General features: G+C 49.0%; 1 protein-coding gene across 1 annotated transcript in view; it reads right to left on the bottom strand.

Moving 5' to 3' along the window:
- The window catches only part of LOC120049446 (transmembrane protein 151B-like), a 43,505-nt gene extending 34,099 nt beyond the window's left edge, over window positions 1–9,406 (bottom strand). The window contains exons 1-6 of the mRNA XM_038995712.1: window positions 9,353–9,406; window positions 8,964–9,160; window positions 7,360–7,486; window positions 4,864–4,995; window positions 752–891; window positions 1–580 (exon numbers count right to left, since the gene is read on the bottom strand). The exon at window positions 1–580 is cut by the window's left edge and continues 245 nt beyond it. Of these exons, the coding sequence (XP_038851640.1) occupies window positions 1–580; window positions 752–891; window positions 4,864–4,995; window positions 7,360–7,486; window positions 8,964–9,160; window positions 9,353–9,406 (1,230 nt within the window). The remainder of the gene's footprint in view (window positions 581–751; window positions 892–4,863; window positions 4,996–7,359; window positions 7,487–8,963; window positions 9,161–9,352) is intronic.
- Window positions 9,407–10,446: the final 1,040 nt, after the last annotated feature.

The raw sequence follows: 10,446 nt of genomic DNA, 5'->3' as shown, positions 1-10,446 counted from the left end.
GATGGGGTCTGAGCCTGGAGCTCCGGGTGTGGAGGAGGGGGTGGTATTAGTTCCTCCTGTTCCACTAACTCCTCCATTACTCTCTCTCTCCAAGTCCATGAGAAGAGCTTCAGAATATGAAGGAACCATTTGCTGATTACAGCGAATATGCCACTCCAGCTCCGTCATATCCACCGTGTTCACCCGCGATATCGCTCGGTAACTCGACCCGCCGTTGACACTCCTCTCTCCTCCCGTCGTTCCACCGTTCTCCGTCACTCCATCCCCTCCTCCGTCCTCACGGATCGTCTCCTCTCCGAACAGTTTCTCCACATGGTAGTGTACGTACGCTGTGCGGTATTCCGACACGACCCGGAGCGGCCAGGAGAAGAGGAACACTGAGGCTAGCCAGAAGACCCGGGGTCGGGAATACCACGGTTGCCGGGTCGGGTCCGGGAACGCCAGGATATGCTCCCGGAAATCAACGTTCTTTAGATGCATCCCCTCTCGCGCTTCCATGTAATCATCCAGACCCTCGTTGTCTCCGAAGAAGTGTGCTCGCTGGGTGAGGTATGCCGCCTCCGCACGGGCGCTGGCGAAACTGAAACGGAGGAACAATTGATTAATTAATTGATTGGATTTTATAGCGCTTTTCCAGTAGCAGAAATCAGTCTACGGGTGGGAAACTCAACTCACAAGAAAAGTCTATTTTTCTGAATTATTAACAATGCTTTGTAAATGAATATCTAGAATTCCAAATGTGCGTGTTCACCTGAAACACTTGGTGAAGCGTAGCCTAACAGCCGGATGCTCCTGAAGTCCCTGGAGCTCTTTGGAGACGTCTTTAACCCCGTGGCGACCGTAGTCAAACTCAGAGCTGGAGGCGTGGGTGTTAACCCTCTCATGATACACCTGTGACAGAGGGACAGGTTACAGGGGTAATGTAGAGGGGTTACAGAGAGACAGGTTACAGGGGTAATGTAGAGGGGTTATAGAGGGACAGGTTACAGGGGTAATGTAGAGGGGTTATAGAGGGACAGGTTACAGGGGTAATGTAGAGGGGTTATAGAGGGACAGGTTACAGGGGTAATATAGAGGTTATAGAGGGACAGGTTACAGGGGTAATGTAGAGGGGTTATAGAGGGACAGGTTACAGGGGTAATATTAATGGGGTGAGAGAGACCGGTTACAGGGGTAATGTAGGTTAGAGGGACAGGTTACAGGGGTAATGTAGAGGGGTTATAGAGGGACAGGTTACAGGGGTAATGTAGAGGGGTTATAGAGGGACAGGTTACAGGGGTAATATTGTAGATGGGGTAGAGAGAGACAGGTTACAGGGGTAATGTAGAAGGGTTATAGAGGGACAGGTTACAGGGGTAATGTAGAAGGGTTATAGAGAGACAGGTTACAGGGGTAATGTTGTAGATGGGGTAGAGAGAGACAGGTTACAGGGGTAATGTAGAGGGGTTATAGAGGGACAGGTTACAGGGTAATTTAGAGGGGTTATAGAGGGACAGGTTACAGGGTATATAGAGGTTATAGAGACAGGTTACAGGGTTATGTAAAGGGTATAGAGAGACAGTTTACAGGGTAATGTAGAGGGGTTATAGAGAGACAGGTTACAGGGGTAATGTTGTAGATGGGGTAGAGAGAGACAGGTTACAGGGGTAATGTAGAGGGGTTATAGAGGGACAGGTTACAGGGGTAATATAGAGGTTATAGAGGGACAGGTTACAGGGGTAATGTAGAGGGGTTATAGAGGGACAGGTTACAGGGGTAATGTAGAGGGGTTATAGAGAGACAGGTTACAGGGGTAATGTAGAGGGGTTATGAGAGACAGTTACGGGGTATGTGTAGATGGGGTAGAGAGAGACAGGTTACAGGGGTAATGTAGAAGGGTTATAGAGAGACAGGTTACAGGGGTAATGTAGAGGGGTTATAGAGGGACAGGTTACAGGGGTAATGTAGAGGCGTTATAGAGAGACAGGTTACAGGGGTAATGTTGTAGATGGGGTAGAGAGAGACAGGTTACAGGGGTAATGTAGAAGGGTTATAGAGAGACAGGTTACAGGGGTAATATAGAGGGGGTAGAGAGAGACAGGTTACAGGGGTAATATTGTAGATGGGGTAGAGAGGGACAGGTTACAGGGGTAATATTGTAGGGGGTAGAGAGAGACAGGTTACAGGGGTAAGGTTGTAGGGGGTAGAGAGAGACAGGTTACAGGGGTAATATTGTAGGGGGTAGAGAGAGACAGGTTACAGGGGTAATGTAGAGGGGGTAGAGAGAGACAGGTTACAGGGGTAATATTGTAGATGGTAGAGAGGACAGGTTACAGGGTATATTGTAGGGGGTAGAGAGAGACAGGTTACAGGGGTATATTGTAGGGGTAGAGAGGGACAGGTTACAGGGTAATATTGTAGGGGGTAGAGAGGGACAGGTTACAGGGGTAATATTGTAGGGGTAAGAGAGACAGGTTACAGGGGTAATATTTGTAGGGTAGAGAGAGACAGGTTACAGGGTAATATTGTAGGGGGTAGAGAGAACGGTTACAGGGGTATATTGTAGAGGGGGTAGAGAGGGACAGGTTACAGGGGTAATATTGTAGGGGGTAGAGAGAGACAGGTTACAGGGGTAATGTTGTAGGGGGTAGAGAGAGACAGGTTACAGGTATTTTGTAGGGGGTAGAGAGAGACAGGTTACAGGGGTAATATTGTAGGGGGTAGAGAGAGACAGGTTACAGGGGTAATATTGTAGGGGGTAGAGAGAGACAGGTTACAGGGGTAATATTGTAGAGGGTAGAGAGAGACAGGTTACAGGGGTAATATTGTAGGTAGGAGAAGACAGGTTACAGGGGTAATATTGTAGATGGGGTAGAGAGATATAGGTTACAGGGGTAATGTGGTATGGGGTAGAGAGAGACAGGTTACAGGGGTAATATTGTAGGGGGTAGAGAGAGACAGGTTACAGGGGTAATGTTTTGGGGGTAAGAGAGACAGGTTACAGGGTAATATTGTAGGGGGTAGAGAGAGACAGGTTAGGGTACATTGTATGGGTAGAGAGAGACAGGTTACAGGGTAATATTGTAGGGTAGAGAGGACAGGTTACAGGGTATTTGTAGGGGGTAGAGAAGACAGGTTACAGGGGTAATATTGTAGGGGGTAGAGAGAGACAGGTTACAGGGGTAATATTGTAGGGGGTAGAGAGAGACAGGTTACAGGGGTAATATTGTAGGGGGTAGAGAGAGACAGGTTACAGGGGTAATATTGTAGGGGGTAGAGAGAGACAGGTTACGGGTAATATTGTGGGGGTAGAGAGAGACAGGTTACAGGGGTAATATTGTAGATGGGGTAGAGAGAGACAGGTTACAGGGGTAATATTGTAGATGGGGTAGAGAGAGACAGGTTACAGGGGTAATATTGTAGGGGGTAGAGAGAGACAGGTTACAGGGGTAATATTGTAGATGGAGTAGAGAGAGACAGGTTACAGGGGTAATATTGTAGATGGAGTAGAGAGAGACAGGTTACAGGGGTAATATTGTAGGGGGTAGAGAGAGACAGGTTACAGGGGTAATATTGTAGGGGGTAGAGAGAGACAGGTTACAGGGGTAATATTGTAGGGGGTAGAGAGAGACAGGTTACAGGGGTAATATTGTAGGGGGTAGAGAGAGACAGGTTACAGGGGTAATATTGTAGGGGGTAGAGAGAGACAGGATACAGGGGTAATATTGTAGGGGGTAGAGAGAGACAGGTTACAGGGGTAATATTGTAGATGGGGTAGAGAGAGACAGGTTACAGGGGTAATATTGTAGATGGGGTAGAGAGAGACAGGTTACAGGGGTAATATTGTAGGGGGTAGAGAGAGACAGTTAGGGGTAATATTGTAGGGGTAGAGAGAGACAGGTTACAGGGGTAATATTGTAATGGAGTAAGAGAGACAGGTTACAGGGGTAATATTGTAGATGGAGTAGAGAGAGACAGGTTACAGGGGTAATATTGTAGGGGGTAGAGAGAGACAGGTTACAGGAGTAATATTGTAGGGGTAGAGAGACAGGTTACAGGAGTAATATTGTAGGGGGTAGAGAGAGACAGGTTACAGGGGTAATATTGTAGGGGGCAGAGAGAGACAGGTTACAGGGGTAATATTGTAGGGGGTAGAGAGAGACAGGTTACAGGGGTATATTGTAGGGGGTAAAGAGGGACAGTTACAGGGGTAATATTGTAGGGGGTAAGAAGAGACAGGTTACAGGGGTATATTGTAGGGGTAGAGAGAGACAGTTACAGGGGTAATATTGTGGGGGTGAGAGAGACAGGTTACAGGGTAATATTGTAGGGGGTAGAGAGAGACAGGTTACGAGGGTAATATTGTAGGGGTAGAGAGAGACAGGTTACGGGGTAATATTGTAGGGGGTAGAGAGAGACAGGTTACAGGGGTAATATTGTAGGGGGTAGAGAGAGACAGGTTACAGGGGTAACATTGTATGGGGTAGAGAGACAGGTTACAGGGGTAATATTGTAGTGGGGTAGAGAGAGACAGGTTACAGGGGTAATATTGTAGATGGGTAGAGAGAGACAGTTTACAGGGGTAATATTGTAGGGGTAGAGAGAGACGTTACAGGGGTAATATTGTAGGGTAGAGAGAGACAGGTTACAGGGGTAATATTGTAGGGGGTAGAGAGAGACAGGTTACAGGGGTAATATTGTAGGGGGTAGAGAGAGACAGGTTACAGGGGTAAGGTTGTAGTGTAATCGAACTCAGAGCTGGAGGTGTGGGTTTTCACGCCTTCCTGCTAACCTGTGTGTGTGTGTGTGTGTGTGTGTGTGTGTGTGTGTGTGTGTGTGTGTGTGTGTGTGTGTGTGTGTGCGTGTGCGTGTGTGTGTCCTTACCTGTGTAGTGGTATAAGCGTCTCCGTTGCGATACCTGGTCACCTGTCTGGTCCGTCTGACGTAGTGGTAACTGATGGCCTTCCACCAGATACAGGGAGTGGCCTGCTGAAGCTTTGTGACACGCTCATACACCTGGGGACACACAGACACACACAGTCAGTCTCCCCAACTCACCTGAACACACAGTCAGTCTCCCCAACTCACCTGAACACACAGTCAGTCTCCCCACCTCACCTGGATACACAGTCAGTCTCCCCAACTCACCTGAACACACAGTCAGTCTCCCCACCTCACCTGAACACACAGTCAGTCTCCCCACCTCACCTGAACACACAGTCAGTCTCCCCAACTCACCTGGATACACAGTCAGTCTCCCCATCTCACCTGAACACACAGTCAGTCTCCCCACCTCACCTGAACACACAGTCAGTCTCCCCACCTCACCTGAACACACAGTCAGTCTCCCCAACTCACCTGGATACACAGTCAGTCTCCCCAACTCACCTGAACACACAGTCAGTCTCCCCAACTCACCTGGACACACAGTCAGTCTCCCCAACTCACCTGGATACACAGTCAGTCTCCCCAACTCACCTGAACACACAGTCAGTCTCCCCAACTCACCTGGATACACAGTCATCTCCCCAACTCACCTGACACACAGCAGTCTCCCCAACTCACCTGAACACACAGTCAGTCTCTCCATCTCACCTGAACACACAGTCAGTCTCCCCAACTCACCTGAACACACAGTCAGTCTCCCCACCTCACCTGGATACACAGTCAGTCTCCCCAACTCACCTGAACACACAGTCAGTCTCCCCACCTCACCTGAACACACAGTCAGTCTCCCCACCTCACCTGAACACAGTCAGTCTCCTCAACTCACCTGAACACACAGTCAGTCTCCCCAACTCACCTGAACACACAGTCAGTCTCCCCAACTCACCTGAACACACAGTCAGTCTCCCCAACTCACCTGGATACACAGTCAGTCTCCCCACCTCACCTGAACACACAGTCAGTTCTCCCCACCTACCCTGGATACACAGTCAGTCTCCCAACTCACCTGGATACACAGTCAGTCTCCCCAACCTCACCTGAACACAGTCAGTCTCCCACCTCACCTGAACCCACAGTCAGTCTCCTCAACTCACCTGAACACAGATCAGTCTCCTCAACTCACTGAACACACAGTCAGTCTCCCACACTCACCTGAACACACAGTCAGTCTCCCCAACTCACCTGAACACACAGTCAGTCTCCTCCCCAACTCACCTGGATACACGTCAGTCTCCCCACCTACCTGAACACACGTCAGTCTCCAGTCTCCCAACTCACCTGAACACACAGTCAGTCTCCCCACTCACTGAACACAACGTCAGTCTCCCAACCACCTGAAACCACGTCAGTCTCCCCACTCACCTACACCAGTCAGTCTCCCCAACTCACCTGAACACACAGTCAGTCTCCCCACCTCACCTGAACACACAGTCAGTCTCCCCAACTCACCTGAACACACAGTCAGTCCTCCCCAACTCACCGGAACACAGTCAGTCTCCCCAACTCACCTGGATATACAGTCAGTCTCCCCAACTCACCTGGATATACAGTCAGTCTCCCCATCTCACCTGAACACACAGTCAGTCTCCCCAACTCACCTGGATACACAGTCAGTCTCCCCAACTCACCTGAACACACAGTCAGTCTCCCCAACTCACCTGGATACACAGTCAGTCTCCCCAACTCACCTGAACACACAGTCAGTCTCCCCAACTCACCTGAACACACAGTCAGTCTCCCCAACTCACCTGAACACACAGTCAGTCTCCCCAACTCACCTGGATACACAGTCAGTCTCCCCACCTCACCTGAACACACAGTCAGTCTCCCCAACTCACCTGGATACACAGTCAGTCTCCCCATCTCACCTGAACACACAGTCAGTCTCCCCAACTCACCTGGATACACAGTCAGTCTCCCCATCTCACCTGAACACACAGTCAGTCTCCCCAACTCACCTGGATACACAGTCAGTCTCCCCAACTCACCTGAACACACAGTCAGTCTCTCCAACTCACCTGGATACACAGTCAGTCTCCCCAACTCACCTGGACACACAGTCAGTCTCCCCAACTCACCTGGATACACAGTCAGTCTCCCCAACTCACCTGGATACACAGTCAGTCTCCCCATCTCACCTGAACACACAGTCAGTCTCCCCAACTCACCTGGATACACAGTCAGTCTCCCCAACTCACCTGAACACACAGTCAGTCTCCCCAACTCACCTGGATACACAGTCAGTCTCCCCAACTCACCTGAACACACAGTCAGTCTCCCCATCTCACCTGAACACACAGTCAGTCTCCCCAACTCACTCTACTATACACCCCTTGCCCACTTAACCAAAGCCAATTAGATTTCCCCCAAAATAACAAAAGATAGGGACACACAATGAGAGTCTCAACCAAAATAAAAGTCAAAGTCACGTGCCTCTGCCGTCTCCGCGTGAGCCAAAATGGCGGTCTTGGAGTAACAGTGCCAGCACTCCACCAGATACACCACGTACAACATAGCTAGGAAGGCTAGAGGGATATACACATAACCACTGGAACATGGACTGTTAGAGGAGGGAGAGAGAGGGGGGAGGAGAGAGAGAGGAGGGGGGAGGGAGAGAGAGGAGGAGGGGGAGGGTGAAGAGAGAGAGGAGAGGGGGAGGGAGAGAGAGGAGGGGGGAGGGAAGAGAGAGAGGAGGGGGGAAGAGAGAGAGGAGGGGGAGGGAGAGAGAGAGGGAGGAGGGGGAGGAGAGAGAGAGAGAGGATGGGGAGGGAGAGAGAGAGGAGGGGGGGAGGAGAGAGAGAGAGAGGGGGAGGGAGAGAGAGGGGGGGAGGGAGAGAGAGAGAGGAGAGGGGGGAAGGAGAGGAGGGGGGAGGGAGAGAGAGAGAGAGAGGAGGGGCAGGTAGGCCAGGGAGAGAGAGAGAGAGAGGAGGGGGAGGGAGAGAGAGAGGAGGAGGGGGGAGGGAGAGAGGAGGGGGAGGGAGAGAGAGAGAGGAGTGGGGAGTGGGAAGAGAGGGGAGAGAGGGGGGAGAGAGAGGAGGGGGAGGGAGGGAGAGGATGGGGGAGGGAGAGAGAGAGAGGAGGGGGGAGAAAGAGGAGGAGGGGGGAGAAAGGAAGAGAAATTAGAGGAGGGAGAAAGAGAGAGAAAGGTCATGTTCATACAAACACAATCAAACTTTATTTAAAAGCAGGTCCACCACGTAGAGCAGGGTTAAAGATAATTTATGCTTGATCCGGAAAATGTGTTCGGAGGCTCCATATGGATGGTGTGACGGAATTGTGGAGCCTCTGGAGGCACGCAGAGGCCAAACTGAGCCCTGTACCGCATCGCCGTGCGCCGCCCAAATGTTGTAACAATGCGGAGGGCTCCGTATAGCTCCGGCATTGACATGATTGGTTGACGGTAGGTGGGGGCGGGAAGTATGAATGCCATGACTTCGATAGAGGCCGTATCGCAGGAAATGCTGTACGGCCACTGTAGATATCAGATTGACCATGCAGAGGCTTTTAGGAATGTACAGATAGCCTCTTGAACTGGGTGGAGGATACAAACACATTTCAACTTGAATTTTACCTTATTTAAAAAAGAATTTAACTTTATTTAAAAGAAAATTTAACTTTATTTAAAGTGTATTAACTTTATTTAAAGTGTATTTAACTTTATGTAAAGTGTATTTAACTTTATTTAAAGAGAATTTAACTTTATGTAAAGTGTATTTAACTTTATTTAAAGAGAATTTAACGTTATTTAAAGAGAATTTAACTTTATTTAAAGTGTATTTAAAACCCCATTAACACTTATTTACAGCAGTAAAAATAACACAATAAAAGCGATAAACAAACAACCAAAGCAACAAACCAGAAGAATAAATTAACATAAAACACAAAGAGGGTATTAAATTAGAAAAGGTAGATTCCCTGAAGAACATCTGTTGAAGATTTTCTGTCTTAGGATTTTCTCTATTTTTTTTTAGGCTAGTGGGAGACGACTAACGTAAACGTAACACACACTAACTAACCTGTCGAGGAGTAGTTGAGGCAAGTCAGGGAAGGCGGCGGTAGTGCCAGCCGTAGCCGAGACGACCACGTGCTCCCCGGAGCCCAGGACAGGCACACGGCAGACTGCACACCAACCCAGCATGGCGAAACATCCGTACATGAGAAGAGTCAAGAGGAGGCACTTCCAGTGGGACTCACGACACAGAGAGGCAGCGAAGGACTGCTGGAGGGGACGCTGCTGTTAGAGGGGGGGGGGGGGGGGGGGGGGGACAAAGTAAATAGCAAGTTCCCTTCTATTGCAGTGTCATATCACACCAACAGCTATACTGCCCTACCAAGCAAAAAAGCAGGAACTGCTCATAGCGTGGAACTGAAAAAAGGGCTTTTATTTACCTTGGTTTCACGGTAACTTTATCCAGTTACTGCTAACATGACCCCCGTTTTCTCCAAATCGCAACACAATAGAGGCAGGATCCTTGTCCATGTGATTAAACATGTATTTAAAGTAGCAAAAAAATGACATTAACTTATTTTCGACCAAATGAGCTTTTTGCTCGGTAGGGCAGAATAGATCTCTGTGAGTGATAATGTTGTAATCCCTCATAAACCAGAGATTACCGCAACAGACACTGGTGTTATGTTAGAGAGGGAGGAGGGAGGAGGGGTACTCATTATTCAAATATCACATCAACACACAATGATAATGTTGTAATCCCTCATTAAGCCCAAAACAATTACAGGACAGAGTGAAGGTTAGAGTCATTATCCCCCCCCCCACCACCTCTTCTATCTGTGTTTCTCTGTGTCTCCTGAGAGAGTCCATTTCCTGAGTGTGTAACTTTAGATCCTCCAGTAACACACAACATATAGTCATGGTGTGTGTGTGTGTACACAACGTAGTTATCAGCCACAGTCACCAATACTCACATATTGGAGGAAGGGTATCTGGTGTGATTAAATGCAGGGCTGGATTGATATCCTGCACATATATCAATTTCACTCAGAAATGACAACATAGTTATCCATGTTGCTCACAAAACACACTCAGAGTCCTCAGATCTGACATTTGCAGTGTGTGTGTGTGTGTGTGTGTGTGTGTGTGTGTGTGTGTGTGGTGTTGTGTGTGTGTGTGGTATGTGTGTGTGTGTGTGTGTTTGCGTGTGTGTTTGCGTGTGTGTTTGTGTGTGTGTGTGTGTTTGCGTGTGTGTGCGTGTGTGTGTGTGTGTGCGTGTGTGTGCGTGTGTGTGTTTGCGTGTGTGTGTGTGTGTGTTTGCGTGTGTGTGTGTGTGTGTTTGGTGTGTTTTGTGTGTGTTTGCGTGTGTGTGTGTGTTTTTGTGGTGTGTGTGTGTGTGTTTTGTGTGTGTGTGTGTTGTGTGTTTGGTGTGTGTGTGTGTGTGTGTGTGTGTGTGTGTGTGTGTGTGTGTGTGTGTGTGTGTGTGTGTGTGTGTGTGTGTGTGTGTGTGTGTGTGTGCGTGTGTGTTTGCGTGTGTGTGTATTTGCGTGCGTGTGTGTGTGTGTGTGTTT

This window comes from Salvelinus namaycush, chromosome 6 (genome assembly GCF_016432855.1).
Source record: "Salvelinus namaycush isolate Seneca chromosome 6, SaNama_1.0, whole genome shotgun sequence".
Lineage (NCBI taxonomy): Eukaryota > Metazoa > Chordata > Actinopteri > Salmoniformes > Salmonidae > Salvelinus > Salvelinus namaycush.
The sequence above is the reverse complement of the archived record's forward strand: the minus strand, read 5'-3'. Positions and strand labels throughout refer to the sequence as shown.